Source organism: Electrophorus electricus, chromosome 23, assembly GCF_041902795.1.
Source record: "Electrophorus electricus isolate QZ-2024a chromosome 23, ASM4190279v1, whole genome shotgun sequence".
In the NCBI taxonomy this organism is placed as follows: Eukaryota; Metazoa; Chordata; class Actinopteri; order Gymnotiformes; family Gymnotidae; genus Electrophorus; species Electrophorus electricus.
In genome coordinates, this window is record NC_137519.1 from 15,144,092 (window position 1) to 15,158,128 (window position 14,037).

At 45.4% G+C, this 14,037-nt stretch overlaps 1 protein-coding gene across 3 annotated transcripts; it reads left to right on the plus strand.

The window, feature by feature from the left end:
- The first annotated feature begins 2,244 nt into the window (after window positions 1–2,244).
- On the plus strand, window positions 2,245–4,980 carry LOC145653202 (uncharacterized). Of its 3 annotated transcripts, none has more exons than XR_014119567.1 (3): window positions 2,245–2,510; window positions 2,837–3,496; window positions 4,066–4,980. XR_014119567.1 is itself a non-coding variant. In XM_081706277.1 (3 exons), the coding sequence occupies exons 1-3, from the start codon at window positions 2,332–2,334 to the stop codon at window positions 4,226–4,228; spliced, it is 459 nt and encodes a 152-aa protein (XP_081562403.1). In that variant the 5' UTR covers window positions 2,245–2,331; the 3' UTR covers window positions 4,229–4,979. The 3 variants fall into 3 exon arrangements, 1 of the variants encoding a protein (XP_081562403.1); XR_014119568.1 differs by having other exon boundaries at window positions 2,837–3,471; XM_081706277.1 differs by having other exon boundaries at window positions 2,837–2,953; window positions 4,066–4,979.
- Window positions 4,981–14,037: the final 9,057 nt, after the last annotated feature.

The following is a 14,037-nucleotide window of genomic DNA, read 5'->3' on the forward strand; positions in this document are numbered from 1 at the left end:
ATACGCTCACATAATCGCATATCCAATAATACGTAATTGCTTATGTATGAATGCTAGCATTTAAAATTAGCTAGGAACATCTGTATATACTGTTTGTGATATAAATATTTAGATGAAAATGCATAGATAGAAACACAACCAGTTACTGCCACTGAGGTCCTAGCAGCCCACAGTTACCTTAGGGAGACTGTCCATGTAGCTGCCTGAATATATTAATGAGAATGACTGTAATATGACATACAGTAAAGACCACCATGAAGCTCAGTGATATCCCCATCCTGCTTCATATCATTCTGTCTTTTTCATAATGACAGTGTTTTTTTTATTATTATTTATTTCTTTTTCTTTTTTATTTTGTGACCTGGCATTGTCAAAGCCCTTGGAGGGAGAATTATGGAGACACCTTCCACAAAGCAGCTGACCTTCATTTTGAGATGTATAAAGCACTTACCCAGAATATCCAGTGGGAAGTACCACTCGCCTACAGCTATCTCCGGGCTCTTTGGAACTCGCATCACTCCAAAAGCCACGCCTCCCCCAGGAGACACAGGAAACCAATAGACCAAGAAGAGGATGTCCTTGAAAGACAGTGGACATGTTTTTTTGGATTTGGTTTGATTTCATTCGTAGCATCTTCTGTCCCCCTCTGTTTCTGGTCAGTAAGTGTGTTTTGCAGAGGCTAAAAGTTCACTCTCACTCTCAACTCTTCTCTTTGGCCTGGCAACCAAAATTAATAGTTTTGAGGCAGTAATGAGCTGTAACCTGTATTAGAGGGTAATACTCTATGCAAACTGTAAGGGCAAAGGAACAAACCAACACAAAAAAACAAAAACCACCCACCTAGGTATATTCGCTTTTCTACAATGAATAAACAATTGCTGTGAGCAGTGTGCAAATAGCTATTATATTACATGGAGGGACAAAGAGAAACACTAATTAAAAGTCATTAATCATTTGCACCAAATGTTATCCAGCAGGGCATTGGCTGGTTTCAGGCATGTGACCTTAACCCTACTGAAATAAAGTTTTAATAGCAGAGTAATGTAGTGGAAGTGATACATCCTGTTAAATATTGCCTGCATTGCAGATGAGAGGCCAAACAAACCTGAAGCCAGGTCTTAGTCAGGTTCTTCTCCGCGTGAAAGACCTTCTTCTTTGGGTCTCAATTATGCACGCATTCAATCCCCTTATTAGCGGTGTGCGGTGATAACCTCTATTGTCACGGTTCAAAAGCAGTTCTTGCCATTCAGCTGTTTCTCCATAATCACTTCCTCACAATGACTAATACAGCACAAGTGTTAAATCTGATAATTATCTCATTCAGCCTTGATGTCTTTTATGCCCTGAAAATATAATGTGATATTGAAAAGTCCTAGATCAGATTCATTGTAATGCATTAGTCCCACCACGCGTGGGGGTGGGGGTGACCGCGATCACCCGTTCCACCCCATGCAGGATGGATGTGCACGTTAGCTCGGTGCAGCTGTCTGATTATCAGTGACAGTGATCTGGGTTTTTAAATGTGCATGGACGGTTTGCATTATTCATGTCATCTTTTTAAGCAGTCTCTCTCTCTCTTTCTCTCTCTCTCCCTCTCTCTCTCTCTCTCTCTCTCTCTTTCTCTCTCTCTCTCTCTCTCTCTCTCTCTGGCAACATGTGAGATCCTTGTCAGAACAATTAAGCAATGGCATGCATTGTTTCTGTCTCCTCTCCATGCCGGACACCGCAGACTTGCTGTTACTCATGGAGATATATGCGTGGAGGTTAGAGGTCAGGGTCTGAGCAGGGATGTTTTTGCTGCCACATTATGCATTTTCATGAAGTCATGAAGAATTACGTCATCAGTGTGACTTTTTTTTGCACCTTTTACAGTGTGATTTGAACCTTCAAAAATAAATGGACAAGATGATTCACATTACATACATTTGTTTGTTTTTAACACACACACACACACACACACACACACACACACACACTGCACACATCTGGCATTAAACTAAATTTCTCATAGATTTGTTTTCCTTTTCTGATGCAGGTGCACAGTGAAAAGTCCAGACCTTCCCCTAAAACCTCAGGGTTAATAATCCAACTCTCTTAATGAGCCTCCAGATAGAAACCCAGGTGCTCGGCACGCTTGACGAGGGGCTGGAGCGCTAAAACTTGTTCCTTAGATACAACGTAGTCATAATGAAACACAGCTGGCATTCCCCTCACTGTATTCCCGCCTGACTCTGGAGTGTACTGTAGGAGTGTGATACATGCAAGTGAACACACATCAACGTACTGAGGACTTAAAAAAACAACAACTGAACAAACAATCAAAACACAACAATGGCGGTCTCCGTTTTGGGAGCCCTTAGGTGGAGGTGCTGTAATAGTTCCTATTACAAACGCACGCACAGGAACTTTGCGTCCAGTTGGAAAGACAGCAGGAAGGACAGCTACTATCAGCTCGGCGAGGGTTTGTCACTTCCAGCGTCACGGGCCTCATCGTTTTCCTACTGTGCAGTGTGAGCACACATGGCCTGCATGAGCGATGAGTTCTGATCCTAAAATTGCTCCAAAAAAAGAGAGGAAGAGGACAAAAATGACATGCTGGAAAGAAGGAATCTCGGGACATGTCGTATTATTTAGCAACTAATGATTAAAACTGTTACTATTGAAAACAACGTTGGTATCACATATTTATGTCGTTGTTAGTGGAAGATTTATGCACGTATGAAGATGTTGGATTGATGTTTCTCTTTTGCTATCGTATGCACGCTCGGTAGTCGGGTCGGCGAGTCCAGTTCTGAGTGTTGGTCTGGTTTCTCCATTCTTTCTCCTGTCATTGTAGGACCACCGGTTTCTCAGCAGTGTGGACACTGTACGTCAGGCTGGCCGAGGGAGGGAAGAGCCGTCTCGATGAGCAGCAGACGGAGTCTGACCCCGGACCACCGGGAGAGCCTTCTGGGTGAGATCGCTTCACACAGGTCTACTGCCCTTTTATTTCACAGGAATTATTAAAGCGTCTGACTTCTCCAGCTCCAGCTGGAAGCGTGCCGCTGAGTGTGTTTTCCTCCTGACTGTGTCCGCCCTGCGGGGTGAGGTGCTGAAATGCCTGCACCAGGAGGAGAGACGCGGAGCGGCCTTTTCCAGAGATGACTCGGAACAAAAGCTCTGCTTGCATCAAGCGTTCGATGCAGGAACATCGCGGATGAGTCCCGCTGGTTGTTTTTCAGACGCGGCCAGCTAACAGTGCTTTGTTTGTGTGCCGGTTTGCCGTGCTGCTATTGTGCGGCTTCACTGCCCTTTGGGCCACGCTCCAACTCTGGAGCTGCGCTAGCCGACTCTTTGGAACGCTGCCGTTTGTTTCTGAGCTTTGCCTCAATCTGCTTTATGGTGCCAAGAAACCCAGTGTGGGACTCAAGACCAGCTGAGGGGAAGGAGTCCATGTGTTTGTTAACTGACGTCCACAGAGCGCTGTTATCCGTACGTTTAATGTGTGTCTTCTACAGTATGTACCTGCATATCCTTTACAAATCTGATGAATAATAACATTGTGTATAGTATTATTAACAAGAAATTGCTAATAATAGTGAATTGTTTGCTACACTATAGTAGCCAGTTTTCTATGTTTCACATTTGTGCCATTTAACTGATGCTTTTATCCACTGCAATTTACACTCATGACTGAGTACAACTTGAGAGTTAAGGGTCTTGCTCAGGTGCCCAACAGGGACAGCTTAGCAGTGGTGGGGCTTGAACCAGCAACCTTTCTATTACAAGTCAAGTAGTTTAACCACTGAGCTACGTGAAGTACGTTATGCTTTTTTTCTGTGTGTTTGTCACACATTAAGCGAACTGGGTTTATTACACAGTGAAACTAAAATTAAGCACTTTGTTTACAAGGCTCTGGTCAATTATGGAGAGATTAATACAATAAATGGAGAGATTAATACAATAAACATCTTTCGGAGAATAAAGATGTTGAGTAGAATAGCGTTTGATGGTGCTTGCTGCTGTGCGGAAGGTTCTTTGTGGTAGCAGGAACCTGTCACGTCCTCATTTCCTGCCGTTTTCCAGTTCTGCAGAGGCACAAGGGAATGCGCAGCACGAATCCTGCAGTCGAGCCCCCGGGAAACGGCGCCGTCTGGAAAACGCGGAATCCTACCTGAGACTGCAGTCTTGCGTGGGGAAAAAAACCTGTTTGGTTGCCGAGCAGCTGCTGTGGCCCGGAGGAAGATGAAGGACTTCTCGTTCTGCTCTCCCAATGAATCGAGCAACGACGGCTCAATACCCAAATCTGCCGAGCGCTCGCACTGTGCGGCTCCGTAATTAGGTCACAGGATGAGAAATCCTTTTCTCTGAATCCAAAACATGGGATGATGGCCACAACGACTCCCATGCAGCACAGCTCTTGGGGGACCTTTCTTGCCCCAACTTCCTGTCATGCTCTCCCAGTGGTGTTCCTCCTCTCCTCCTTCCGGAGGACATGACCTACAAAGCTCCAGACTTCCGGAGAGGCCTGCTCCCACAACTCCTCCCTGAGCCTTGCACCCAGTCACATGGCTCTCACCAGGGACGTGCACGGTGTGACTTTGTTCCCTTCTCCAGTGAGGCCTCCAGACACCCTCCGTTGTCATGCTGCCCCACAGCAGGGAGCTCTTTAGCGCTGGACAAGCTGACATGTACAGAGGAGATATTGGCTTTCCGACAGCTGCATTATCATATAATGCCTTGTAAATATGTGATAACAGCACCATCAATCCCTTCACACCTCATCAATAATTAAAAGCTTTCATTCCTGTGTGGTGCTTTATTTGAGACTTCAAGGTCTTTGCACGAACACATTAGTGGATTCTCTCTAATCTAGTGTTTCTGTGGATTTCTGCATGAATGCCACCCTAAATCTTGTTATCCTTTACGTTATTATAATAAATAAAGACCACCTTATTTGCCGAGGAGTCAGACTTTTCTGAAACGCAGATCTCTTTAGTTTCGAAACTCCCTGATGATAATTTACTCCATCACTCCGATTATTATCACGCTATATGACCCGGCATTTTAGATCACAGACAGACACTCTGAAATTTTGATGTAGAATTTCTTCATGCATCTTAGAATTCACTGCACGCCATCAAGACAGAGTAACCCTCCCCCCCATATCACACCCCTCCCATCACACTTCACCGGAGGGACGAGGCACTGCATTTTGGTTTTAGATACGTAGTGTCTCCAAATATAAACCTGAGAATATAACCCATGTAGATTACATTAGCAGTGGTTCATAATCTGGGCAGGTTACACCAGACAGGACCAGGCGAGGAGTAAAAGCCAGACATGAATTGGATTTAAAAATTACTGTTAATTATGCTCTCTTTGCATAGAGGCTCACACACTCTGTCCATCAGTAACCCTGATAATATATATTATATCTTGTGTGAAAATGTATGTACAAAGGTGTGTGTGTGTTGTTTGGACAGAGAGTAAGGCTGTCTTTATTAATTGTTATGACCTAGAGGAAGTTGAGATCACAATTTAGCTGCCATTCATGTGCAAATACACGAACATCAAAGGCGTTCAGAAGCTTCCTGCAACTGTATTTGTTGTGAGTACCCAGAAAGAAAAAGTGGAAGAAAAAGAACAGAAAGAAGAAAAGAAAAAAGAACAAGATTCCTCTGTGATCACACGGCATGGCCTCTCTGAAGCCTCAGTGAAAGGAAAAGACGGAGAGAGAGAGAGACAATTTTGCCCAATCAGTGTGCCCGAGACACAGAGTGCAGTGTTGCTGATTGCAGTGGGTTTTGTTGATGCAGGCCAGCTTCCCAGAACCGAGGCCATTACAGGCCATGGCGTCTCGACGCTGCTGTCTCAAGCTCCCCCACTCAGTCCGAATCTTCGTCGGGAGAGAAGGGCTATAATCTTTAACCAGCGCTGACTAGCTGCCAACAGCCACGGGGGCTGTTTGCTTTCAAGAACAACGTAGAGGACTAACCCCATGCATTGTGGGTTAAGAGCCTTACAGTGCTCTTTTAGGTAAACGGGAGTTGTTAATGCTCCAGAGGTCGTAGAAACGCCTGCCTTGAGCGCAGTGTTAATCTTATATGAAAGGATTACACAACTATCCAACGTTCCCCTGTGACCCCACTGAAACAGCAGAAAAAGCACCTAATGTGTTTCAGTGCATAGATGTTAGAACACTTTTGTATTATACATAGTTTTAGTAAGTCACTCTGGATAAGGGTGTCTGCTAAATGCCGTAAATGTAAATGTAAATAACACACCCTACACTCATAGGACACTTACGGACTGTTCTGATTTGACTCCAGACTGCAGAGACAGAGAAGTTATTAACTTAAATATATAAATAAATAAATAAATAGATAGATATCACTCCTGAAAATAAAACAAGCAAAAAACACCATTTGAGGTCAGGTCTCAGTGAGGAATGAATTACATTTAGATAATTAATCTAAAAATATATATTAATACTGCATAAAATCCACCAGTTTAGAATAATGCCAAAAATTGGGTGTTTCTGGGTTTCCTGCAGATGTTCCACGTTTAATTTATTATTTTATGTGAATTCTTTGAAATCTTTTCTCTTAGATTCTCTCAAAAATAAAAAAGAAGAGACAGAATTCACATCATATCAATATGACAAACACAGTTAATCTCTTGACGAACTGTTCTCATATATTGTTTCTTCCACATTAATGACTAGTGTATTGTGTTTGTTTCTCTCTCGTTTGCCGTGCAGTGGAAACACGTTGCCTGAGGATGGAGGAACCCTCCCAGCTTTACGCGGTGGAGACTGCGGAGCAGAGTGTGTTCAGGAGAACACAGCTACTGTAAATAATGCTGAGAATAAGATCCTCGCTGTGTGTGTATCTGCACACGCTGCACACGGGACGAACATGGGACATGATGGTAACGTGAGAGAGGAAGGACAAGCAGCGTGCTAGCCCACACTGCACACACTAGCGTGTGTTCACTGGCACTCACTCTGGCTATGGTACAAGGTCTGGCTGGATTCTTGCATCTGAGACTGCTCTCTCTCTCTCTGTCTCCGTGCTGAAGAGAAAAACACTGCTGGTGTTGCTCTATTCCTGCTCATCACTTTATTTCACTGTTATTCATGCGCGCAGTTCTGATACAATCCTTGCAAACAAGGATTCATGGCTGGTAATATCAAAATGTAGTTATGTGTATTGTTATTAAATGTAAATGTGTTTTTAGTGTGTGCGTGTGTCTGTGTGTGTCTGTCTTGCCACGCCCTATTGTGTCGTTCACCTGATCCTTGTTGTGTGTAATTGTCATGCGTGTATATAAGTCTCGTGTCGTATCTGCCAAGTTTTCGGTGTTTGACCCACATAGTGTGTTTATGTGTGTTGAGTTGTGTTACACTGAAATTAAAACATATGTTTTTGTATAACGTGCGTCGTCCCCGCATCCTGTTTAACCTGTAAAACGTTACAGAAACTCCGACCTACCGAGGATGCCTGGGAAAGGCAAAAAGAAGCCAGGGAAGAAAGGAAGTCACCGCCCTCCCACAGCACGTGCAGTGGTGCGGAAGCAGGGGAGTCATACGGAACCGCGGCGGGTGACCGGGACTGGTACAACAATTTCCAGTCCTCGGAGTCAGACTACTGTCCAGCCGAGAGACCTTCCCTCATCCTGGCCTCGCTTCAAGGAACCACAAGGAGGGAGGAACCTGCTGAACAATTTTGGGGGGGCCCTGTGCATAGTCCAGGATCGGACATTGCAGAGTCCTATGGAGACCAGCTGGACCATGAGAACCGGCACTCAGAAATGGACTCTGCTGGGTCCTACGACCCCTGCCTGTACAATTATTGGGGCTACACAGATTATGGAGAGACAGGGGAGTGTAGCGATGTCTGTCTGCGGTTGGATATGGGTTCCGATCGGGAGGAGGACACTCCAATGGAGGTAGAAGAGGACCCTCATAGGGATGTTCCCTCCCACAGCGACGGCAAAAGCTCCGAGAGCAATGAGCCTCCAGCACCTAAGGCACCGCACAGGGCCCGCCACCCAGGAGCCGGCAGAATGGCCCGGGTGGCTAGCAGGGAGGCATCCTCGTCAGAGGAGGCAAAGAGCCCCAGAGCGCATGCACCTACGCCGTAGCCTCATGGAGGCAAAAAGGCAGCGGCACCAGTGCGAACACCGGACCCGGGCTACATAGCTGGTGCGCTGAAACCAGGACAGTCGCTGCCAGGCCGGTCCGTCTCCGACCCGGCTGACGACTGGGGGACTGGCTGGGGGTCCTTCCCCGTTCTGCGGACTATTGAAGGTGTGTGGTGGTGTTCATGAGCCTGTCCCTGTCACTCTCTGTCCTGATTACACTAAATGTTCCGGTCACTTTGTTCCCCTTTCTGTCTGTATCTGTGCCCGTTAGTGTGTGCGTCTCTGTCTGTCATCGTCTTGGTCCCTGTCCTTCCCCAACTGCCCTGCTTGCGCTGACCCGTGGCGGGTTGTCTGGTCCTCCAACGTCGCCTTTTGGCGTTGGTCTCGGGGCCGCAGCCCGATAGGCTGGCGCGCCAGGAGTCACGCCCTTGAGGGGGGGCTCTGTCGGTACGGCCCCTCCCCCCTCAAATGTGTGTGTCTGTGTGTCTGTCTTGCCACGCCCTATTGTGTCGTTCACCTGATCCTTGTTGTGTGTAATTGTCATGCGTGTATCTGTCTCGTGTCATAACGTCGAAGTTGTTGGTGTTTGACCCACGTAGTGTGTTTGTCTCTGTTGAGCTGTGCATGTTACATTGAAATTAAAACGTATGTTTTTGTTTAACGCGCGTCGTCCCCGCATCCTGTTTAACCCTTCAACGTTACAATAATTATTAAAGTACTGCATAGATGTAAACATAAATTTTTTAGTATGAGATGAGGTTCAGCTTTATTTGCTGTTTATAATTATTAAAAATTGGAATGTTCTGAGCACGTGTAGAAAAAACGGGAATTCCACAGTTGTAATCCAAAGTACAAGCCAAGGACAAAAATCTCAACATAAGTCCGAGAAGCAACCAAAACAGATGGGGAACAGGCAAAGAGGGAAATCCAAAGACAAAAGCAAAAATCCAAATAACCAGGATACACGGATACGTTAACCATCGGCTCAGAAACCGAACAAGACAAGACTTCAAATACAAACTGAACATATGAGGCTTATATACAGAGACTAATGAGGACAAACAAGAAGACAGGTGAAAGCAATAAGAGGTGGAGCTAGTAACCAGGGGGCAGAACCGATAGAAACCAAAACAATGGAAACAAAATCAGGAAGTAAACATACAGGTAGAGTTGCCGTGGGAACCATGGGAAGGCCGAAAATACGTACATCAGAATGGCAAATGTGGAGCTCGTTCAGAAACAGCACTTATGCAGCTTAAAAAAAAGTAGAATTGCACAGAAACTAGTACTGAATGTGTTTTATTGAAGGGAACCAATAACAATCTTGAACATTTTTGGCAACATATATGAACATATACTCATATACTGTACAGTGAGGAATTCAACTACAAAATACAAGTCTTCTCCCACTTTTTGAACAATTGCCCTGCCCACAAGGTGTATAAACAACAATAATTAAGAATAAAAAAATTGATACAAAACACAAAGAACATGAATCAATGATATTACATCAATACCTAATAAAATTAACCACGAATGTCACACACATATGAAAATAAAATTGACCTCTGAACAAAGCCAGTTACTCATGGACTGTTTGTTCAGGTCCAGGGTTGTAGAGGCATGGCCGACGCTCTGGACACTTGTCCCAGACCTCTCTCATGGCTGCAGTGTGTCTCTCACGTGTCTTACCGGTCTTGACTCATAGATATCAAATCATAACATTCTTGAGAAATGTGGAAGACTTTCAGTGGCATTGTGGCATGGAAGAAGTCATTCCAGTTACTGCATCCCAGAGTCGGGATGAACCCTCACCTCTGGATACACACATACACACCCACTAAGATCAGCAGGCCTCTCTAAGCCCAGGGGTCAGTCTCCTGTCTCCGTTCTTTTCCAGTTGTCTCCGTATTTACAGAAACTCTCCAAAATTGCATGAGCTTGTTGAGATGACGTCCTGGGCATGGGCAACTGCATGTGCTTGCGGGCTGTGGGGGTCCTTAAGACTCACATCCTGATCATGTGATTTTGCTGTTCTCGGATGAAAATGTTCGTTTCTTCTTGAGAGATTTGCTCATCTTCTGTGGATGGTGTTTTTTCTTCCTCTTCTTCTAAATCATCGTTCTTTTGTTCCATCTGAATATGCGAATAACATCCACGGCCTGTGGGGCTCTGTAACGTGTACCCACGGATTCAGCAAAAAGAGAACTGAGGGTACTGTCATCTCCGTTGCCTTTCATCCCCCATTAGAAAACAACACTTTCAAGACATGATTCTTTTGTCTGAAACTGCTTTTATTTTGTCTGTGAACTTCAGTAATGTGTGAAGGGAGATGTTACACTTGTAAAAGAACATTTTAGTTTTGTCAGTTCAATCAGTAACACGTAATCACCATTTTTATGTGTGTGTGTGTGTGTGTGTGTGTGTGTGTGTGTGTGTGTGTGTGTGTGCATTTGTACATATGTGTCTTGTGATGTTTAAATGGAAGGTCAAAAATTACCCAAAGACAATCTTTGGACCCTAAATGTGTACACCTTTCATAACAATATTTTATAAAGCAATTTTTAAAACTTTTTCTAAAATTAGGATAATTTCAGGAAAAATCATCACATTTCCTACAAAAAGAAAATTCTGTTGGGTGCATTTTCCTCTGTTAAAATAAAGAACAGGTCATTTTTGACCAAGACAACAGGAGGGTAACATGAGTGTTGGTGCACAGTGAGGTGTTCAGAGTGTTGGTGCACGGTGAGGTGTTCAGAGTGTTGGTGCACGGTGAGGTGTTCAGAGTGCTGGTGCACAGTGAGGTGTTCAGAGTATTGGTGCACGGTGAGGTGTTCAGAGTGCTGGTGCACAGTGAGGTGTTCAGAGTGCTGGTGCATGGTGAGGTGTGCAGAGTGCTGGTGCACGGTGAGGTGTTCAGAGTGCTGGTGAGGTGTTCAGAGTGTTGGTGCACGGTGAGGTGTTCAGAGTGCTGGTGCACAGTGAGGTGTTCAGAGTATTGGTGCACAGTGAGGTGTTCAGAGTGCTGGTGCACAGTGAGGTGTTCAGAGTGCTGGTGCATGGTGAGGTGTGCAGACTGCTGGTGCACGGTGAGGTGTTCAGAGTGCTGGTGAGGTGTGCAGAGTGCTGGTGCACGGTGAGGTGTTCAGAGTGCTGGTGCACGGTGAGGTGTTCAGAGTGCTGGTGAGGTGTGCAGAGTGCTGGTGCACGGTGAGGTGTTCAGAGTGCTGGTGCACGGTGAGGTGTTCAGAGTGCTGGTGAGGTGTTCAGAGTGCTGGTGAGGTGTTCAGACTGCTGGTGAGGTGTTCAGAGTGCTGGTGCACGGTGAGGTGTGCAGAGTGCTGGTGCACGGTGAGGTGTTCAGAGTGCTGGTGCACGGTGAGGTGTTCAGAGTGCTGGTGCACGGTGAGGTGTTCAGACTGCTGGTGAGGTGTTCAGACTGCTGGTGAGGTGTTCAGACTGCTGGTGAGGTGTTCAGAGTGCTGGTGCACGGTGAGGTGTGCAGAGTGCTGGTGCACGGTGAGGTGTGCAGAGTGCTGGTGAGGTGTGCAGAGTGCTGGTGCATGGTGAGGTGTGCAGAGTGCTGGTGAGGTGTTCAGAGTGCTGGTGAGGTGTTCAGAGTGCTGGTGCACAGGGAGGTGTTCAGAGTGCTGGTGAGGTGTTCAGAGTGCTGGTGCACAGTGAGGTGATCAGAGTGCTAGTGCACGGTGAGGTGTTCAGAGTGCTGGTGAGGTGTTTAGACTGCTGGTGAGGTGTTCAGAGTGCTGGTGCACGGTGAGGTGTTCAGAGTGCTGGTGAGGTGTGCAGAGTGCTGGTGCACGATGAGGTGTGCAGAGTGCTGGTGCACGATGAGGTGTTCAGAGTGCTGGTGCACGGTGAGGTGTTCAGAGTGCTGGTGAGGTGTTCAGACTGCTGGTGAGGTGTTCAGACTGCTGGTGAGGTGTTCAGAGCTCTGCTGCTGTATGTTGGAGATGCAATGACTTGGTCTGAGAATTAAAAAGAGCCAAACTCTGATTCTGGCAAGATGTCCATTTTCATGATGAATTTGCCTGTGGAACTTCTGAATTTTGAGTCAATCAGATTTCTTTTTTCTTCAGGAAAAAAAGGCATAAAAGACTTTCATATTCTCCCTAAACGGAAAGTCAATTAGGAGATTCCTAACGTAGTCTGTAATGAATCAGGCTACTAAGAAACTTCCCAGTGCCCATATAATGGGCCAGAAGATTATAAATATTTCAGGTACAATTTTTTTCTTCCTTTTTCATCTTTTCTTATTGCAGTGGTAATGCAGCATTACCCTGTATAAATTAATATTTGAAATGTAAAATTTATACTTTATCTCTTTCAGTTCTGATCCTGGTGACTGACTAGTCTATCTTGCTGGGATATTGAGTTCATGGATCATATACTTTAGTCTACAGTGTATGTATCACGGAAGAGTTTTTGTTTTTGACTGAGTGACAATCACATCTAAGGATGCATAATAAAAGCATATGAGATGCAGTGTGACTGATAAATGCTAACCTGACACTGGTTACAGCAACCCGGAGTTCTTCTGTCCCAGGTAGGGCGGGGGTGGGAGGGGTCAGTGGGGCATTCCCGTACTCAGCCAGGGAGCAGTCTTCATCATCACAGGGTCATAAACTGGGTTAGAGCAATACAGGATCCTCATCATAAGATACACACTCCTCCTCAGGCAAGGGGAGAGAGAGAAAGAGAGAGAGAGAGAGAGAGAGAGAGAGAGAGAGAGAGAGCGAAGGAGAGAGAGAGAGGGAGGGAGAGAGAGGGAGAGAGAGAGAGAGGGAGAGAGGAACATTAATGTCTCCACTGGTGGTTTGGAATGCGTTATTGGTTTGGATCCCCTCTGATGGGAATAGGTGGGGCTGGCTGATAATAGCCACATATTTATCAATCCATCACAGACCCACTGAAGACTCGATTGCTCTCTTAAATGTGTCGCTGTCTTCCTTACACACTTTTTCACCGAGTGTTAAGGTCTCGTTCTGTTCCCTGTAAACGTAACGAGCTCGGTAATAGTTTATCACCTGAAGACGCTGTCAGTGTGCTTTGGGGCAAGTGGCACGTTTTATTAGTAGGGAAATGATCTGTGCAAGCAGGTCTGCAAGGTTCACTCCACATCAACCTGACCAAAAATACAACACCATGTAAAAACAGCTAAAACATGTCACGTCAGTGGCCTGTATTTAAAATCATAACCGTGCTAATACACGTGAAGCATCAACCATGCCTGCATCTCTCTGGTTCCTTCTCAGGGTCTGGGATTTATTTTTGTTCTAGAGGAGGACTGTGTGCTTATCAGGATTAGATGTTGGTGTTGGTAGTGGTTCTAGAGATGGACTGTGTGCCTATCAGGATTAGATGTTGGTGTTGGTAGTGGTTCTAGAGGAGGACTGTGTGCCTATCAGGATTAGATGTTGGTGTTGGTAGTGGTTCTAGAGGAGGACTGTGTGCCTATCAGGATTAGATGTTGGTGTTGGTAGTGGTTCTAGAGGAGGACTGTGTGCCTATCAGGATTAGATGTTGGTGTTGGTAGTGGTTCCATCTCCTGATGCTCTTCTTTTCTTCTGCCCTCTTTTAGCACCCACTCTTTATGAGTCTGGAGAATGATTTCATTTTATCAATTAGTTGTAAAAATGATGCGATCATTACCATATGCCAGGCCTTTAGCACTGGACTTTGGGCAGAGATTCTCAGTCACTGAGATCAATGTGCGATACAATACAGCTCATATAACAACAGACTATATTTACAGGTTAATAAAACGCAATCTCTTTATGAAAATTGAGTCTGGAGAAAGCAATCCACCCAAGCTCTGATGTGTAAAATTGGATTTTCAAGAGCATATGTGGTGAGGATCTGTCAATAGATGTTATACACTATCCATTCCAA

What these genes read in the sequence shown, in the direction of transcription:
- LOC145653202 (XM_081706277.1), top strand. Translation starts at nt 2,332, where the DNA reads ATGGCGGTCTCCGTTTTGGGAGCCCTTAGGTGGAGGTGCTGTAATAGT. An exon ending in TCGTTTTCCTACTGTGCAGT is followed by an intron (nt 2,511 to 2,836) that starts GTGAGCACACAT and finishes CTGTCATTGTAG; the next exon opens with GACCACCGGTTTCTCAGCAG. An exon ending in CCACCGGGAGAGCCTTCTGG is followed by an intron (nt 2,954 to 4,065) that starts GTGAGATCGCTT and finishes GCCGTTTTCCAG; the next exon opens with TTCTGCAGAGGCACAAGGGA.